Source organism: Embiotoca jacksoni, unplaced genomic scaffold (assembly GCF_022577435.1).
Source record: "Embiotoca jacksoni isolate LCO1_2020_lvr unplaced genomic scaffold, fEmbJac1.0.p SCAF_8, whole genome shotgun sequence".
In the NCBI taxonomy this organism is placed as follows: Eukaryota; Metazoa; Chordata; class Actinopteri; family Embiotocidae; genus Embiotoca; species Embiotoca jacksoni.
This window is the reverse complement of record NW_027185436.1, coordinates 2,744,521-2,764,907: the sequence shown is the minus strand read 5'-3', so window position 1 is coordinate 2,764,907 and position 20,387 is coordinate 2,744,521. Positions and strand designations below refer to the sequence as shown.

At 38.0% G+C, this 20,387-nt stretch overlaps 1 protein-coding gene across 1 annotated transcript in view; it reads right to left on the bottom strand.

The window, feature by feature from the left end:
• ksr2 (kinase suppressor of ras 2) overlaps positions 1 to 19,322 on the bottom strand; it is a 105,431-nt gene extending 86,109 nt beyond the window's left edge. Inside the window, 3 exon segments of the mRNA XM_069138386.1 lie at positions 2,887 to 3,037; positions 4,150 to 4,290; positions 18,621 to 19,322. Coding sequence (XP_068994487.1) covers positions 2,887 to 3,037; positions 4,150 to 4,290; positions 18,621 to 18,794 — 466 coding nt within the window. The 5' untranslated portion in view covers positions 18,795 to 19,322.
• Positions 19,323 to 20,387: the final 1,065 nt, after the last annotated feature.

Sequence of the window (20,387 nt, the reverse complement as noted above, 5' to 3'; positions counted from 1 at the left end):
TGTCTCAATGTCAACAGTTAAACCTCCTCTAATAAAACACCCTTTTATTAAAGTAGAGTTTTGATGAGGGCACATTGAGGAAAAACTACTCATCAAGTTAATTTGCTTAATTATTCAGTAGTCTTCCATCTGAAAGGACATCTGTTACAGAACAGAGTGTGTCTGCGTGTTGTTGTTAAACAGTGAGTGTGTGTGTGGGGGGGGCTACGAGAGAAACAGATATGCTATCAAATGGGTTTACAAAAGGTTGTTTATTAAACCCACCGACCACTCAGTTTTAGTGATTCTCTACTGCCCCCATCTGGTTCAGTCCTATCATTGCAAAAACAGTCTCTATGACACTGAAAACAAAATGTAGTCTGTTGATGCCACCTGGTGGGAAACTATGGAACAAAATAAATGTTTCACAGCAGAGTCCTTATCAAAAGTTCTCTTGTTTGTAACGGGCCCTTTTTTAAAGTAAAAATGTTTCACATTTGCTCCCAAGCGGACAATATTTACTAGAAACTACAATCCTCTAAAGCTTTATTAATGTTCACTGATGATAGGAGCTACATTGTTTCAAGAACTGTGGAGTAATCAATGTTTTTATCTTGAAATAAGAAAGTCAGATCACTTCACTAAAAGAGATTGTTTTTACGTCATTTAAGAAAATAAAGCTCAAAGACTCAAATAAATTGCAAAATCACAACATAGATGGACAATTAATAAACAATTTGAGGATGAGAATTAAGTTTTAAAAGCATAAACCTGACTTACAAAGGTTTGAAACTTTCTCTTTCTTTTTTCTAAAGGTCATTTACAAAAAAACTAAAAAGTATCCCAGTTTTGCCCCAAAACGAACCAGTACAATGGGTTGTAAATGCTTTGATTTGGAGAGAAACAATGTGTGAAAGTAGTTATTAAATACAAGCACTTTAAATTGATGCAATTATTGAATAAATACTGTGAATTGAATGATTTATAATAAAAGCAATTCAGCCATATGTTGTGCTGGTTGGTTCTGCTTCTTATGGAATAAAATTATAGCAATCTATTAATGTGTTAATAGAACATGATAGATAGATAGATAGATAGATAGATAGATAGATAGATAGATAGATAGATAGATAGATAGATAGATAGATAGATAGATAGATAGATAGATAGATAGATAGATAGATAGATAGATAGATACTGATAGATCATGATGATATGCCTTCACTTCATGAAAACTGTTGTTCTTAACACAGCTCTTCCTCCTGAAAAGAGTCGTGTCATAGAAGTACAGTAGTACTGATTGCAGTAATTGACAGTTCAGAATAAAAGCAGAGAGGTTGAGCTACTGCAGCTTAACATGACAGAAAACAGCACCCCCTGTATAAACTTTAACAACTGACATTTCAGTTAAAAATGAGAGCACTGAGGGCACTGTGTATGAGGTTTTGTTTCAATAACAAATAAATATATATTGATATTTTCTAACTGAAAAGACATGTGATTTTTTTTTTTTCCATTTCAGTCAGGTTATCAGAGTTTCGAACATCTAACTACATGTTTCACTTCTTAAACTTGTTCTACGTAGCTGTTCTGGATTCTCGTCATGTTTCTATCTATAATTAGAGTATTTTCATGGAGTTTTTATGGAATGTTTCAAACAAAGTTTTCGAAAATTTCTACAGCACTGCAACAAGTGAACTAAAACGATCTTGGATTGGGAGCAGCTTCACCGTAATAATTTAGTTCAGTCAGTTGTAAACTGCACCTGGTGTATTTGGTCCCCACTGGAGGTGAAACGAAGCTGTCTAACTCCTTTCAATGCCTTCCTGTCACAGCAGAACCACAATGACTCTCTTTCTTAATCTCTAATAATATTGATAACTAACTTAGTAACAAATAATGTCATGGTTTAGTTAGTAGTCCTGTCCTATGCTCTACTAGACTTTACAATTCATAACCAATAACTTTCCCATTCGCAAAAAATGAATCCCTAACTACAATTTTTCCTTCTCCAGATTCAGTAAAACCTGCATAATACATCCGACACATTTTATAGAACATATTACAGTTGGTATTTAACATTGTAGGAGTAAACAAGGATCCTTTCTTTGCTGTTCCATTAATGAACTGATCAAAAACTCTATATTTTGCATCACTTTCTAAACAAATACCCGTTCTTAGATGGATTTTCTGACAGACACTGGATCTGAACCATGTCAGTTTGTTTAAAAATCCCATTGCAGCAACATAATTTGACATGAGTGACACATTAGAGTCAAACTCATTTTATTTTTTTCCATCATTAGTATGATGTGATGCACTGGCACTCACGGTGAAAGGAGTCCTTTGCTGGTGTAATTAATGGTGAAGCTGGCTGCTGAAAGTCATGAATTTACCAACAAATGACTGAAGTTTGTTTATTTCACTGTCATCCTCTTTCTGCTTCCTTCACTTCCTGTCAGCTTTCTACTGAACACTAAAACTGCCTGAAAAAAATGTGCTGCTTCAAACTGTAGTATTCTGCAACAATATGACTTTAATGAAGAAACATATAATAATACATTAAATAATGGAATATATATAAAGGTGAATAAGTGTTGTATATAAAGTTATTCATTTGTTTTTGTCAAATTTTTTGATGACATTACATTAAAACTACTCATTGTCAATCACCTGACACACAACCAGAAACTGAGATATCCATTATGGAAACAAATTTTTTTTATTCAATATCAAGTTAGATAGACATTTATTTAAAAGCCAAACTTTTCAAATGATTGAGGGACATAATTAATGGTGGTAGTAAACGTTGATAACTCTGAATAACTTCTATATTTTCCTTTCAGAACAATGGTCTTACGTTCAGGGGTGTACATTTGTGCGTGAATGTTGTGGGTGGACGCTCACCGAGCTGGTGGGCCTTTCTGAGGCAGGAGAGGGAGGCATTGAGTCGAGCACACTCCTCTTCGTTGGCACCAAATTTCTGCAGCAGTTCACACACCTGCTCCTCGCTCATCTCCAGCAGGCCCTCCAGGGTCACTTCACCTGGGCTCATCTCCTGCAGAACAAACACAGGATGCACCGACACCAAGATCAAGACAATCAGGATCTCATATTAACACACGTGCGCCACACTTAAAGAATGAAGAAACTTGTGGTGACACCTTTGATCGTTCCAGGGATAATGTCTTATTGTTAGTTAAAAGCGAAATCAATAATACAAAAAATTCTGACTACTCAGTGTTACATCACAAGAATTTTAAAGCCTGGCTGATCCTCAGGTAGAACAAACAACTGTGTTAGGCTCACACATTGTCTAATCACGTGCACACAGATCTAATTCCTAAGAAACAGTCATTCTCCGTATTGAAGATGTGACATCAACTATTGTGAACTTCTTGTGAAAAGCCCCTGACATTAGTTGTATGTGAGGGGCCACTACAGGAACCTAAAACTGACCATATCTGCTTGATACTACAGGTGGAATTTAAAAATCATTTGGCTGATTAGAAAAGTTTTGATCAGTTCACTTCAAAGATTTACAGTCACTGATGTAGTTTGTTCACTAAGCGATCACACCAGCAGGGCCCTCTGCACTGATTCTGAATTCAGTCTTCAGTTCAGGAGAAAGTTACGTTCAGTCAAACAGGTACCGCATAGTGGTGCATATTTTTGTGTTTTGTAGATTTTGTGTTTGTCCGTACTCGTTGTTATTGCTGCCTGTCTTGGACAGTCTTGGAAAAATATTTTATTGTTACATAAAGGTGACACTCTTTTTTTTTTTTTTTAAACTTCAAAACAAGGCCTACAGACACACTGCCTATAAGGTTAAATGCTGAGTAGCCACCTATGATTGTTTCTGTGGCTTCTCTGTATTTTTTTAGAAGGTAATGACTGTATGTCTAAAGCTAGTAGTTGTGCCTTTAATCACCAGTGTGGGGAGCTAAACTGCTAAAATCTAAAACTGACAGCAGCAGTGGTGATTCAGTATCCATACTCACTCACTGCTTGTTTGTCATTATTTTTGGTAGGTTTTTCAAATTAAAGTTATAAAATAAGTTTCAATTTCCTTTTAAAGCCAGAATTAGGGATGTTAGGGACAATACAATTTTTGGTATTTCAAGGAATTACAACCAAAAATAAAGGTTTATGTGTAGCAACAGGCCTTACCTGCGTGACCTCCTTCCTCAAGTTGACGATGCGGAACCAGTGGCCGAGGCGAGGGAAGTCCTCCAGCTCGGCACTGCGTTCCTCTAAGGCCACTTTGCACTTACAGGACAGCTGGCGGCTGAAGTACTTCACCAACTTCCCCTGATGAGGGAGAGGGACAAACACAGTGACGAAAGCCTTCTGCTGACCAAACCTTTGTCACATTTTTCAGAAAAGACAAGTTGCTGTCAGTTTTTCTAAAGTACGCCTTCAAAAATAGTACAGCCCAAAAAAAAAAGAAATATTTCACTTTTCAGAAATGATCATTAATTATAAATCAACCAGGTAGAATGTGCAATATGTTCTTACTTAAAACAACAAACTATTCCTTGTTTACTGGACCTGTCCTCATGAACTGTTCTTTAGCACACCAGCAAATGCTAAACTAATAACAGAAAAGGTTATTGTGTAAATAAAAGTAAAAAAGAGAGTCCTGCTCTTTAAAGCAAATCATAAATCTAAACATCAGTTTCACAAAAAAGTATTACATGATCACTTTGATCTATGACTGTAACTTTTAAAATGGCATGAAAAAACAGAACAGGTTATGATTTGTTCATCATAACATGTTGAATTGGGCTGTGAAAAGCAATCCAAATGACATTTTCCAAACTAAAATCCTATTGTCAAAGTGTCCCAAAAAATGTTTAACATGATGTCAAGTCATCCCCTTTGGAAAAACCTCATGTGTAGACCGATTACTGCAAAGTCACTAAATTGATCAGGGAAAATAAATGAAAATGCAGAGTTTCATCATATAACCTCGTTTTATGCCACTGGAGCTACGGAGTGGTTATTGGTGGTTATAAGGCTGTGATTGTTTTCTGAAGTTCGTCTTGAGAGAAACATGGTGCTGATGCAAAATAACACACATGGAAGTGGATACATGGGCGTCAACTCAGGACACAATTCTTCCTACTAAAAACACTGGCTTTTTTTTTAACAGAGGAAGGCCTCATCATCACCATCATCATCATCATGTGTCGAAATAAAATAGACCTGCAACATTGTTGCAACACATTGTTTATAATACTGCACACAAACAATGACCTGACTGCAGCTCTGAAATAGACAGCTTTTCTTTCAAAAATGATTCATAAATATATAAATGGTTACATATGTTAATACAATTTTGTGTGTATTTTTGGAGAGAAAACAATGCTATCAAGTTTCTCAAATGTTTCTTTGCTTTCTAAAGCAAATGTTTGAGCACATCACACGACGTTGCATTCACCTCCATCTGATTAGGGGGCTGACAGAGGTCTTTGCATTTAATATCACAAAAAACAGGTTTTAAACAGAAGATTATGGCTCATTGAGCATTTTTTTTACGTTATATATATTTTTATCGGATTTTGTGTAATTGGGTTCCAATATTTCATGCTGTTGCTTTAGACAGGAGAGATTTCTGATATCAATTGGTTAACAAGTTAAACAGTTAAAGTATTCCAAGCTATTCGGACAATGAGGGCAAGTTAGGGAAATCCCTACCGGTGCTACCAACTAGCCTGGTATAACGCCAAATCATGTACAGTAATAGACCCGTTACTATAGCCCACCACTAGAGCTAAGGTGTGGGTGTTTTGCCTCGCCAAGGCGACACACAGGACTTGTGTTAAAGTCTGAGAAAGCAACAGTCATCGTGGATTTCTTTTAAGTAACATAAATAAGTTACTTACATAACAAAAAATAATTATTTATCTTACGTAACGTTGATTAAGTAACACAACTGGACATGTAGAAAGTTGCTTTCACTTATTCTAAACCAAACCATGATCTTTTTCTAAACCTATCACTAAGTTGTTTTGGTGCCTAAACCTAAGGTACCGAACTTCCCACGCTGTGACAGTGACACGTTATCCTCTAGTGGACGGACAGGTGTATTACATTCTTTGTTGTGACAGTAACAGTATGGTTGACATCACGTTTAAAAAAATCCTAAATAAAATCCAGTAAAAGAGTACCATTGCTGAGTCATTTATTAAGCATTTATCTTTGAGGCCTGTTCTTATTTACTCTTATTACATTTAATTGAAGTTTAACATATTTCTGCTAAATGAGCTTCATCTTAGTTGATCATTAATTGAAATATAACTGTGGAGTTTATAGCCACTAGTAGCTCCATGTGATATAGTAACAGCTGGAACACGGTTCAGCTGGGAGAGCAAATTTCGCCAGTGAATTTTTCTTGATTAAGAGCACTGACTTTGCAAGAAACAACTGAAGAGGCAACATGCCGACTAAGGACAGGAGTTTACTCACAGGTCACATCCAAGTATTTCCTTCAGTGACAGGAACAAACAGTACACTTGTGTTTTTCTATCATTTTGGAATTTATGTGATTCCCTGCTGTTAAAACACTTGTTTCATCTTGAAAGAGGCAACAAAACAATTAAGATCACACAGTAAAACTAAAGTGTTGGCGATGATTCAAAGTAGTAATATTCATTATGTCTTGGATTAAGAACTGACTTCTTCCCATGATACTGCTGACCCATCTTTACATGGAAGCACCATAAACTTCACAATCAGAAACCTCTTCGTTCACCAATAAACAGACAAAAATCTTTACTAGTGTTGTGGTTCACAGACACTCTCACCGATCTCTTAAAGACAATATATAAAACATATAAATACCTTTTAGTGGTTTACAATATAAGCAATTGATGTATAAGTAGATAATAAAGTAAAGAATAAGTAAATAAAAGTCTCACTAAATTAAATTCTGCAATGACGAATAAATTGATTGACAGTATTTTCCAGTTTCAACATTTGAATGATTCATAGTTCATTTGCTGTTAGCCTCTTTAAATTCACCGCATGTTTATTTCCATTCTATTTATTCAATAAAATATCGACTTTATGCTTGTTATTTTTATGGTTATTTATTAAGTGGTTCTATTTAATAAAATAGGCAACATTAGATAAGATCAAAAGATCAGTCCAGCAGTTTCACCTCCATTTGTCACTGACCCCTAACTAAATGACAACGTCATGTGCAGTCTATGGACTGAATGACACTACAGATAAGGTGGATACTGAGATCTTTGGCATAAGGACAAAAGCACGTTACATTTTTTTACACATAATGAAACAAGGCAGCTTAGAATTCAGGAAAAAGCCCAAATGCATCTTTTAATGACAAAATGACGGCATTAAAGACACATTTCCAGACAGTAATATTAAAAATAAAACCAAAACAACTTTCAGCTATTATCTAGTTCAGAGAGTAACTACTTTGTCTAATCATTTATAAACCTGAAAACAAATAAATTCTAGTAAAACTCTCATGAAATGATCCATGACAGAGACATTTATATGCTGTTAAACTGCTAAACTCCACACACAAAACACGAATACCTATAAAGATTTTTTTTTTTTTAAATCCAACCCAAAAGTGCAGAACGTTTTTCTTTTTGAAGGTCTCTGTGACCTGACAACTTCAACTTAAGTTTACTTATACGTTTGGCTTTTATCCATGTTGAATGAGCTACATCACAGTGTGCTACAGCAAAAGGCAGCCTGGAGAAAAGAGAAAGACTTATTGCAAGCAGGACACGCAATTGTTACTAAGCAGTTTTGATCTGAAACAGTTGGTCTGATTGAAAACGATGGTAAATTAAGGTCCAGGCCCACAGTGGGTGACGTGATGCTTGAAGACTTAAGGATGATGCATGTGGATGGCCTCGTTCCAAACGCACACCTACAAAAAGACTGCTAGAAATTAGACAGCGCTGGCCTACATCAGTGCATACCAAAGTAGAAACCAGTGGAGGAGGGACCAGCAAGTCACCTCTGAATGTAGAAAACCCTACAGCAGCTGCCCACGGCCGCTAATGCTCAGTCCACACCTACAGAGAAACACACATCTACCCAGGCTAAATGTGTTGATGTCTTACTGTTTATCACACTCATACAATATGCAATATACAATGATGCTATATGTACTTTAAATATAACTTACTATTTTTATTTATTTACGAGATAATGTCATAAATGCAACGTATAACATATATGAAGAAATTGTCATTCACACCAAATGAAAAGGGGACAGTATAGAGACAGAGGGACAAGGAAAGGTTTAAATCAACACGTATCATTTGGAATCATGAAGTGTAGCTCTGTCAACAACCCTTTAGATGTATTAGTCAAGCTGTCAGTCATTCAATCTTCCACTTCAGACTTTAAAAACTCAAGTACACTAGACAGCAAGGGATCGATCACAAGAAATGTTGCACTGAGCACAGACACGTCCAAAAGAAGTCAGTTCTTTAACAACGTTCAAATGACGTCCACTGAGCCACCAGGATATACTGACATCCGTGGACGTCCAAACAGGGTCCTACTCAGACGTTCAGATACTGCACCTGTCTTGGACGTCCACCAGATGTACAGAAGGGGGTCTGGACAACCGATCTGAACGTCTCCCTGATGTAGCGTGTTTACTGGGTCGGCTCTTCCATTAAAACAGAAATGGCTACCAGCTGGATTAACAACACACTGACATGAGATGCACAACATATATAAACCAATCAATTTCAAGTACAGGGTTGTCAGTATGTCATACAAAATTGCAGTCTGGCATGTCACCGTTCAGAGGCGGGGGTACCATATTTCTACGAGAGGGTGAACTTGGGGAGGAGCTGGAGGAGGATCTGACTGAGAGCCCAGGGACACTTTGCACACCTACCTACTGGATACCGGCAACCTGGCTATAAACCCGGCGTGACATACCTCTCTTTGAGGCCTAGTTTTGAACTAATTATGGAAGTATTTTTTGATAAACCACCACAACACTGACTGGAAGGAATGAATTTAGCAAATTGCATCATGGTGACTTGTGGAACAAATACATTGACTTTGTATTTTAAGTGAGATGTTAATGCTTTTTGAATGAGAGCCTATTGGAGTTTTTATGAGCCACTTTAAGGTATTTCTGAACTAGTTTTACTTTTCAGACCTGGAGTCTACATCTATTTTTATATACAGTCTCAGGCTTGTACAAAAGTACTGACACTTTCTGGTCAGTTCACTCTCATTGGCCATTGAGGGTTCCTGCTTAGTATTCCATCACTGTTCCTTTCACAATTCAGGATTTCAAGTCATGAATAATTCTGGCAGCACGATGTTGCAGCGGTCAGAGTCACATCAACACGGTTCTGGGTTCGAATCTGAGCTGAGATGGGAGTTAGCTGTGGAGTTTGCATGTTCTCCTGCGTGGGTTCTCTCCAGGTACTCCGGCTTCCTTCCACTATCCAAAAACATGGATGTTACAGATTAATTGGTAATTCTAAATTGCCTGTAGGTGTGAATGACAACATGCATGCATATTTCTGACCTGTCTGGCATGTAACTCGCCTTCGGCCATAGTTAGCTTGGATAGACTTCAGCCCGGGATATAGAATGAGATAAAGCGGGTATAGGTAATGGATGGATTGAAGTCATGCACATCAAAAGTGTTTGAAATTTACAATTTAAAATTCTTAATTGGGGGAACTCTGATGTAGTTGGTAACATAAAAACCGTTTGTAAAGGCCTCACACTACAGGATCAAAGATAATCAGTTCAACTCAGCTTTAGATCAGAAACACAGCCACGATTGTCAGTACAGGTGAATTGGACCCAAAAATCGATCCAATTATTCTCAAGCGTGGGGTCAGCATGAGTGCAAACCATCACGAAGACTAAATGGCAGTCTAGCTGTAGAATTTTTGTGTTACGCAATCACATTTGTTTGTCACATCAGTGAGCAGAGTTAATTGCAAAACTCAAAGGAGCTAAATCATGGGTTGCAATCTGGGGTGGATCCGGCCCGTGGTTCAATTTCCTCATATGTTTAGGATTTATTGTTAAATCCAGCTCGCTAATTAATTCATCATTTATCATTATTTATTGTTATTATATCTAATTCTGACTTTTATCCACTTTACTAAAAAAACGTCATTTTCTAGCCTTGTTGTCTTTCTATTGTCTTTCTACATTTAAACGTGCAAGCTGCACCGACAATAAGTCTACAACTTTTCACTCCAATTTCCCACAGTGCGCCTGACATTAAAATGTCTCTTCAATAATAAAATCATGGCTAATAAAATAAAGGCTGATTAGGACCACAACCAGTTAATAAGAGGAAGAAAACTGATTATATTCTTTGTTGAGTTTAATATGACTTCTCCCTGTCTTCTCTGCAAGGAGAAAGTTATCGTTACAAGTAGTTGTAAGCATTTTGTTGTGCTTTATTTTCAACTACAAGAGTACATCTGTGACAAGGTTGTGTAACCACTGTGGAGACAAGTTTACAAGCTCACATAATCACTTTAATTCAATTGAGTCAACAAGAGAATTAATGCTACGACTGCTCTGGATTACTCATTTATAGTGTGATCATCCAATTCCATTTACAGCAAGTTCCAGCAAATGTTTCACAATAAAAGCCTTGTTAAGACATAAAGGGTTTCTGTCCACTAAAATGCTTTTATTTTGAAAAAGTTACAAGAAGTGTTGAGCTTGTGTGTAACAGGTAATGCAGTAACTGAAATAGGGTAAATGTTATAGAGGATCAAACCAAGTCCTCAAGCTGATATCATGAATCAATCAATACACCTGTAAACATCAACAACTTCCCTTTGCTTGTGTTGGCTCTCTTTTGCATGAGATACGCTTTAGAGATGATTTGATCTTCCAGCAAACAAATTGTCATTCCAGTGTACTCCAGCAGCACTACGATTGCAGGGGGTTGTTAGGAAGTTGCTTAACTTTGGAGTGTGAATACTGATATTTACTGTTGAAAAAGGAGTTTGTACCGAGCACCTACGTAGCCCCCCTTGGTGAGAACAATTCAGCCACAGGCCCCCAGGTAATGAGCATTTAATGCTAATAATCGAATGTGCAAAACCAACTAAAAAACAACATTGCATCCTTAAGCTCGAGTGAGAGCAGACTTGGCAAAGCAAACTGAAAAACAGAATGGGCTGAACATACTGTGCTGCAGGTGCACAAGCATAAGCCGTGAGGGCTAGCGGGCTAACAATAGCATGCCACGAGCTGAAAAATCCTCCATGGTTTTAACACTTTATTATCTTTACCGTCTGTCTCTCTCTTTACACAGACTGCTGGAGATGCAGAGCCCTCTGCTAATGCTGCTTGTTGTTTTTTTTTTATCATTAAGTTACAAACAAGCAATGCTTTTTGTGCAAGAAAGTCTTAAACTCAATGGACATTTGTGAATCTCTAAGATCAACAAGGCTGGACCTAGGTCCAGTAAGACTACAGAGTGAAAAAGTAAATAATAAGAATTAATTAAGAGAAGAAAAGGTTTTCTTGTCAAATTGATCAAAGGCCCAGAAGAGAGTTTTTAATTCTGAATGTGGTCAGACTGGTGAGGTCATGAGGAAGTTTGCAATAAATAAATGTAACTAAGTTTCTGACTTAACCCCGTGCTGATCCTCCACAGTTCATCTTTAGGCTTCTTGGACACCCTTGTGCAGCTGGAATAAGGGCAACAGGCAACAGTTTACTGGTCCTTAGCTCCTTTTTTTTAGACTAAGCCGGGCATTCAAAGAACCAGTGTGTAGGATTTAGGGGGAACTGGCCAAAATGGAATATTATAACAAATTGAATAGGTTATTTATAATTATGTTTTCATTACCTTGAGCCCTCTCTATCTACAATATGGAGCAGGCCCTCTTTCACTGAGCCCGCCATGTTGTACCGCCATATTTCTAAAGTTGTCCAAGAAGGACCAACCAAACACTGGCTCAAGAGAAGGCCTTTCCTGCTTGTGTTAGTTTTAGATTCTCCTTCATGTTGGGAAAGGGAGGCTTGAGGGGAGGAGTTGTTGAATTGTCGGGTTTCTCTGTATAATATTGTAAAGTTCTGCTGTAAGGACTTTAAATCTGTTAAGTGCCATGAAATAACCTGTGTTGTGATTTGGCACTACATCAATAAAATTGAATTGAATTGAACTGAGTATTCAGTTGGTTGCAATCAGCAACATCACCGCTACAGTAGATGTCACTAAATCATAAATACTGGTCCTTTAAGGGGTCTTTTTCTATCGAAGAGCTTCAAAACGATCCACATAGAAGTTATCAGGTAATAAAACATCAAAAAGTCCATCCGGGTTGTACTTGTAGAACTTTTTACAGGCACCATAATTCTGGCAAACATAACTAAACATAGCCTACTTGCTATATGCTAGTGTACTTTTAAACAGGATCTTGAAATACAGTAGTTGAGCCTATATTGTGCTATTTTCATTTGAAACATGAGCTAAACTGACCTCTTCATAGCTGCTTTATTGTTAATCCAGATAAACTGAAACACTTAACGAATGTACACCAGCTTCATCTGATCCGTTATACTCCTCTACTTTCCTGCATTACACATATCTAGCACTATAATTTAAGCTTAGTCATAAGCATAATAAATCCTAATCAATCAAACTGCACCAGTCTTTGATCAATGAGTTCAACTTCTGTTTAGGTAAAGGCAATTCCTCAACTGGTAGTTTGTAGTAATTCATAATTTATTGAAACAAACTGGTTTGAATGTAAAAATGAACCAGGAAAATTATTCACAGGCACATAAGCATTCTCGTTTTACTTATAGAGAATAAATAGGGGCCAGATCTTTACAAAAAAATTCTCCTTATAAGCACAAACATAAACTTGGAGTTGCCCCAAAATCTCAAGAGGAACTTTTTCTTTTCTTTTCAGCATCCTGGGATTACCCACAACTTGCTCAATTTATTGTCAATTTAAAGTGCATTCACATAAAACAGTTGAGCTGAACAAGCTTTCAACAGATGCATCCACACAGAAAGACCAGGGAAGCCATTACAGCAAAGATGGCAGGGGAACACAACATTATATTTACATAAATAATCATATAAAATAGTCAAACAAATAAACCATATTAAAGCAGACTCATATTGAAATGGTACTCTAATGATTTAGTAGCACAGTTGCAGTGTGAAGTTGAAATCGAAGCAGCAGAGGCTGAGATCTCCTGTCTCTTTAACCTACAATTCCCATAATGCAACTCAGTTACTGAACTTGTTAGACCTTGATGAATACTATTTTTTTTCAACTTTATTTTACAATTTGAATCACACAGCTGTTTTCACAGGCTGTGTAGCCCTCCTAACTGAATGTGTCTAAAATAATGTGTAAAATCAGTCGAGTGCCATCAAGGTTATATTAAACTTTCAAGGGGCTATAAATAATATGTATTATTCCTTTTTTATAACAATAACTTTTTCAAATGACACTGTGAAGACAATGTGATCGAGTTACAGTTCATTGTTTTATCCTGATTTGGTTCAGTCACCATTCTTATAGCATTGATTTGGCCACAGCAAGTTCTGAAAACACACTGAACACCCTGTTCAGAACCAAACAGTGGACAGACATAGCTGGCGATTAACTGCTGAGCATATTTAGTAACTAAAGAGGATGACAGCTCCCTCAGAGGATGATGGAAACCAAACGACTGGCTAAAAATAGACTGATATGTGCTAGATGTACAGGAACTCCAAATTGATGATATTATTGCAAATCAGCAACAATTTGTTTTTCATGTATGTCTTTAAGGACTGTTTGCCCAAAAGTTAGCATTTGTACAAAATCAAGAAGGCATTGCAGGTTTGATGAAGCCGAGAGGAGTAAATAATGCTGGACTTTTCATACACCCTTAAAGTGTGGTCACTCTGAACAGGTGTATAGACGTGCCCTCAGACGTAGCCAGACAACACTTTGTATGACCCAGTTTCCCTCCAGCATAATGAACTGTTTATCCTTCTCAGCTTCAGTGCTTGAACTGTTCTTCATAGCATGTGATCACCTGACTCTGAGCAGAAAAACACCCTGGTTCCGTCTTTAAAGCATAAAAAAGCTGATGCTACGTTTCATGTCCCAATAAACACTGTAAAGCCTTTGCCCATTTCATCCTTGAATATGAATGAACACTTGTGTTGACCTCCCCTAATTTCTATTGTATGAAACACATAATTGGATCACATGACATGCTCTATCATATGTCTGTATCTCTATGAAACCCTAAAAAAAAAACCAGATCATTCATGATGTGCGTTGATCGTTCCAGTGTATCCAAGGGATACCGCCAACAATGCATAATCATACTAATGCAAACCAGTGTAACAAATTATCCAGGTATTGCTATAGGCTGCTATTCTTGGCAAAGCTTTTGGCTAAAGCAAGGTCAGCGCCTCGGACAGATTGCGTCTGAGGTACAATCTGTGTCTCTCAGGTTAATAATAGAGATGGAAAACAGAGATATCGTAGAGGAATCTCCCATACACACCGCACTCAGTGAAGATCAGGTCAGGTTAGAAAGGGAGGCTTTGTGTACGGCTGACGTCATTGTGATCCTCAAAAAACCCTGGTGGATAACTAATTTGTCATTGAGGCAATAAAAGGGCCGTCATCCTGAAAGGCTCCTCAACTCAGAGGATCTGAGGAAGATTAGACCGTTCTCAGGAGTAACTCCTTTGTTGCACTCGTGAATTAAACTGTGGGTCTGTTAAGTGTGTTTCTCTTTGTTCTCATTCATTTCTAATACTTGTTTCTTTCTGTTGAGCATTTATTTCACATAGTTGATTCAATTTCTGATGACAGAGAAAACTCACCAGATGAAATAATACAAATGACAAATGAAGTGAAATGCAGCTGCCTCAGACCAAGTTTTTGCAGCAGCCTGAGCCATATCTGTATTTGTTCCTGGATATTGATCAAATGTGTGAGGGGATCGTAGCCTAAATTTAACAACAGTAAAACTGCAGCCCACAACAGAACATGACTACCAAAATGTACCACTCTGGCCTGAATTCATCTCACGGTTTCTGCTGTTTAGTCTGGTGGGCATACGCTTGATAAAAAATGACTATCATTTTCAAGCACTGTGAATATCCTATGGCATAAATTTGTTCATATTTTCTTTCACCATGTCATGCAGGTTTATTGTGAGGAGTGTTATTGCATAGTCAAATATAGTTTTAAAACCAAAACACCTACACAGAGCTACAACTTGTGGTTGCAGTCAAACCGCTTAAGTTTTGCAACATCACTTAATATTACTGCTTTATAAACAGCTTTAAGAAGTCTGCTACAACAACAAGTCATCACTACGGATTGCACATGGAAAGGGAAGGAGAGAAAGTAAGCATAAATTGAGACATAAGCTGGGACATTAATCATCCTGGGGACTCACTACTTGGACACAAGGAGAGAGGATACTGGGTCATGGGGACACCGGAGATATATTGATAATGAGCATATTAATGAATGTATTATGAAAAACACACAAACTCTGTTGTCATCGACTCTGTTTCCGGCTGCAGCAGGTGTCAACAACAACAACAACAAAGACAATATTCCAATACTTACTTAAGGACATAATGGAGTCACAGAACCAGATATTGTTTGAAGAAATTAAGGGAAGGTAAATATTATACTTATATTCATCAAAAGGCCTGAAACATTACTTCAAATGTCCCTGTGACTCTGCTGGATGTGCAGTTATTGTAATGTATGTTGTGGAATTATTCTGTCCTCAAGGAAATAAAAACATACGTTAATGCCACTTTGAATAATAATTGTATTAAAGGTACGTGACTTTAACAAGTGAATTTCTCCTACATTCAAGCCATTAATAAATCATTTCACACAATGTTGATAAAATCTATCACCAGCAGATCATTTTCACTGTATTTTACATCATACAGGGGTTTTTAAATCTGGTGTCTTGTGAGACATTCCCGCGCTCTGCATATCGGGAAAAATCTATGAGCAGAGCACCCGCATCCGAGACTTTACAAACTTCCAGTTTAGCCCGATGCTAACTTCAGTGGGGATGACATAGACATAAATTGCACGGCTTGACTACACTTTCCAAATGTTATTACTATCCTGATATGGCGTTTCTAGGGGGTTGTGACACTCAAAACAATTTATCCACAGCCAAATTATAACCACAACAGTAGCGACGGAGCCGACGACCACAACGACCACGACATCAACGCGTCAACTGTGTTTTTGTGAGCTCGACGGTAGAAGGGGGAGACAAAAGTTGTGGACAGCAGGTTTTTTTTAAATGTTGCTGCAGAGCACTGTCTCAACTTTGAAGAACTCCAGTATGTATGCAAAGTGAAGCCAAATGTTCCAAAACTGTGGTACAGAACAAAGACTAGAATCTTTCCAACACATTACAGTCACTGTGTTCAAATCAGCAGACCTCGAACAAACAGGTGAATAATTCACGAATGTTTTGGAACCTGTATTGTGAACACTAACTTGAAACTGGATCTTTCGCTTTTGTTAGCTGATTGCTTGCTTGCACTAGCAGCCTCCGCAGTCAGCAGAAATGCGTTTCACGTTACAGCTCTTCAGTAAGGGCCTGCAACATCGTATCGTTCGCGGTAAAATCAATAGGCAACCGGTTTTTTTAACAATTTAAAAACTTCATATTGAGATAAGAACAACATTTTGACTTGTTGACATAAATTGTGTGATTTTGAAATTAATAATAACATGTTTTACAGTATTATGACACATCGCATTATCGCAGAAATACCCTGAAATAGTGTGACATCATTTTAGGGCCATGTCTCCTATCCCTTCGCCACAGCAACCGTGGTCCAAATTTCTGCAAGGTCCCTTTAACCAAATAATCACTGCAAACAGGGTAGAAATGTAGCCTACAAGTTTGTACTGGCCATATTATCGTCACTTTTTAAAGGATATCATCTTAAAAGGCATCTTCTAATGTGCAGCCACCTTGTGCACATTAATAAAATACTTGTGTTCTTGCTGTAGCGACCTTTGTAACTTTTCACAACATTGCCAAAGAAGACTGAAATGAAATAAAAATGTAGGGTGAGAAAAAACTCTCATCTCTTCAACACTTTCTCCTGGTCTCTTTAAAAATCAGACAACCCTTCAGCCAAAGAAAATGTGCCATTTCTTTCTTTTCCCTTAACTACCAAATGTTTTCTGCACAGTACCACACACACACACACACACACACACACACACCGCAGCAGCACAATTTGTGGATATTATGGTATATTTGGTACAGAGATACTGATCATGTTTGCCTAAATGTTGCCAGTGTTTACTTTCTAAAAGAACTGAATACAATATTTGGATATATTTTTACTTACTCTGTACTTTGGGTAAACTATGGCATTCATCCGTTGCACATATTTCCATCTCTTCTTTCAGTTTGCACAAACACTTAAAATCACAACCCAATCAATCAAACCTTACATTTCAGAAATCCATTCACAGAAATCTGTCAAGCTTACATAAAGAAGACTACCTCTGTAAGACTTGCAAGAAATAACCCAGTACCCACAATGCTTTGCAAGGCATCCAGGGAACATAGTGAACATTTATCTTCACACTGTAGCCTGCTCATTGCTGGCAGCACAATTGTACTTAATAGTTCCCTCTCCGCTTGCATTGCATTGCTGTCCCCCGTCCAGCACTTGCAAACTTCACTTAACAGCTCAGACGTGAATACATGACAACATGTATTTTATAACACATACAACCTGTGGGGGCCGGGATCAGCGTGTGATCATGTGTGGCACTCACAAGTGACTTTATGGTGTTTTTCATGTAATGTCTCAAATATATTCCCACTGGGACTTTAAAGTGTGTTGATGGGGCTGAGTTTATGGAGACCTTATCGCACTTAATGGTATTTGTTTTAATCTCCCGAGACATCACCATAACATTCTTACAGGCCCTTATAACGCTGTGCTGTGTCTGCAGTGCTCAATAGTGAGTTTTCAGTGACCTTATCGCACTTTATGGCATTTTTATGCCCTGTAACAGCCTGTCACTGGTGAGGGCTTCGTTAAGTGGTCTCAAAACGGACAGTCCTGATGTCTCAAACACAACACAGGGATATTATGGCCATTACGTAACGGAATACCCCACGGACCAATTAACGGATAACGATATTTTGTCACAAATTCGGTAATCTGCCCGCCTTGCATAACGGCAGAGCCTGGATGCGCGGCGAGAACAGATGCGCAGGCTGGCATATTGGTAATGGATTGTAAACACGGGCTGCCATAGGCCTCGGCTGCCTGAGATATTATTCTGATGGAGAAGAGCCACCTTCTCTCCCCGCCACCTGCAGAATGCGCAAGTCTATAACAGCCCACTGCAGCCCCGTGGCCTCTTGATTTATTGCACTGCACAAAACAGATAGCAGTGGGCTTCGGCAGAAATCTTTGCACAGCCTGTTTATGCAATGGCAGCAGAAAAGCATTTGGTCTCTGAAAAAGGCACATACAAATATGCACGGTGTCCTCGAAATAAATAACAGACGGTGACAGCTCCGTGTATTGATTCACATGAAGATGCACAGCGGAAATTCAGTCATTGCGCTCAAAGGGTGCTTACCTCCAGCGTTCGTATCTCTTTTTGTGTCAAGTCGTTGGATGTGGCACATTTGGTCCGTAAACCCTCCAAACTAGAAATGCTTATGTCTATCATATTTTGCACCAACTCGCACTGCTGCAAGGCTTTCTGCAAACTAAGATGCTGCTCCTCGCTTTTTGTCATCTCCTCGTTCATAGTTTTGCGAGCAGTGGACGTTATTTTCCCTTTGCACTTAAAAAAAAAAAAAAAAAAAAAAAAAAAAAAAATCAAAACAAGAAAAAAAAAAAAATAGGAATAATAATTTAAAAAGAAAATGTGGAAAAGCCCACGGAACAGAGCAACCTGCGAAACGCCATGAAACGAGATGGTTTAGAGACGCGGTTTGAGCCGTGAGAGAGTCGACTCCATTGCAACAACAGTCCTCGTAGTTCCTGCTGTTTCATCAAGGTGTCTCTGGTTGGAGGCTAAATCAAACCCAATGTGAAGATACCGAGCGGGACCGCACGGTTTGCCACAGCATCCATTGGGCGCCCCTTCGTTTCAGATGTTAAAAAAAAGAGAAGCAGCTCATCACAAGCAGACGGATCAAGGAGAAGCCCGGTGGTTTTAAAGGTGCTGATGTGTGGACTGGATGCAGGTACTCCCTGTCTCCCTTGGCAGCAGCTGCATCCCGGTTCGCTCCCACCACACCGACATGTTTCCTGTCAATCAAACCCACAGCAACAGCATCGCAGCGCCCAGGCACCGCCGTGAGGGGCCGCTCTCGCGAGATTAGTGCCGAAGTGCAGCGAGCTCCTGCTTCAGTTTCCAGGCCTGGATGAGGAACAAAACTAATACCTTTTTAATGTTTGGGTGAAAGATGGTGGCCACTGAATGAATATAGTTTCTAGACACATCTGCATGGTTACAGTAGCCTACACTCAGTCTAAACTTCCCTAAAAAGGTTAAAAAAAAAAAAAATTTAATTAAAAATTAAAATTAAAATTAAAAAAAATGAGTCGTCTCAAATGAATCCAATAAAAAAAGACTTTTAAGTTAATATATTTTGTCAATTATTTTTTTTTTTAAAAAAGAAGAAAACTAGCATCAAATCAGTCTAAAAATGCTCAGACTAGTCTGTACAAATATATGTAAGGGGTGTATCCCCTTTATGTTTGTTAGTGTTGGCTGTGTTGGCTGTGATTTGTGGTGTTTTATAGGTTCCTTATCTCTTCTCCTGTTTCTTCTGTGTGCCTAATGCCTCACTTAAAAAAAGAGATCTTGATCTAAATGAGGCTAACTGATTAAAATATGGTCTATGTTTTCAGGTACCAATAAAGACAGCTTGACATGATCAAAACAAGGACTTACAGGAAAAATATTCACCAAAAACATTAAATCAAATGATCTTGAAAGGGCAAATGCTTTATGCAGTGTAAAATTATTGTACTTCATGAAAAGTTTCCTGAGGGTGAGGATGCTACGGAGGTGTCTGACCTTAAATCTGAGGAGTTACAAAATGATTAAAAATTATAACCATCAACATTTAGCTTTTTATTCTTTTAAAATAGCCTCCTGGTCCAAAATACTTTCACCTTTTCACTCCTCAAAAATATTTCAAATGAATCTAAGATGGAAACAAACATAATATAGTCTTATGAGACTAATTAGGAGCATCACAGTGGGGCCACTTTACCAAACTGGCTCATCAAAGATCTAGGTCAAACTATACTGTGAAACTATTACAACATTGAAATTTCGTTCAATACACTGAGCATGTTGCAAAAACATAGATGGAGCTCTCAACTG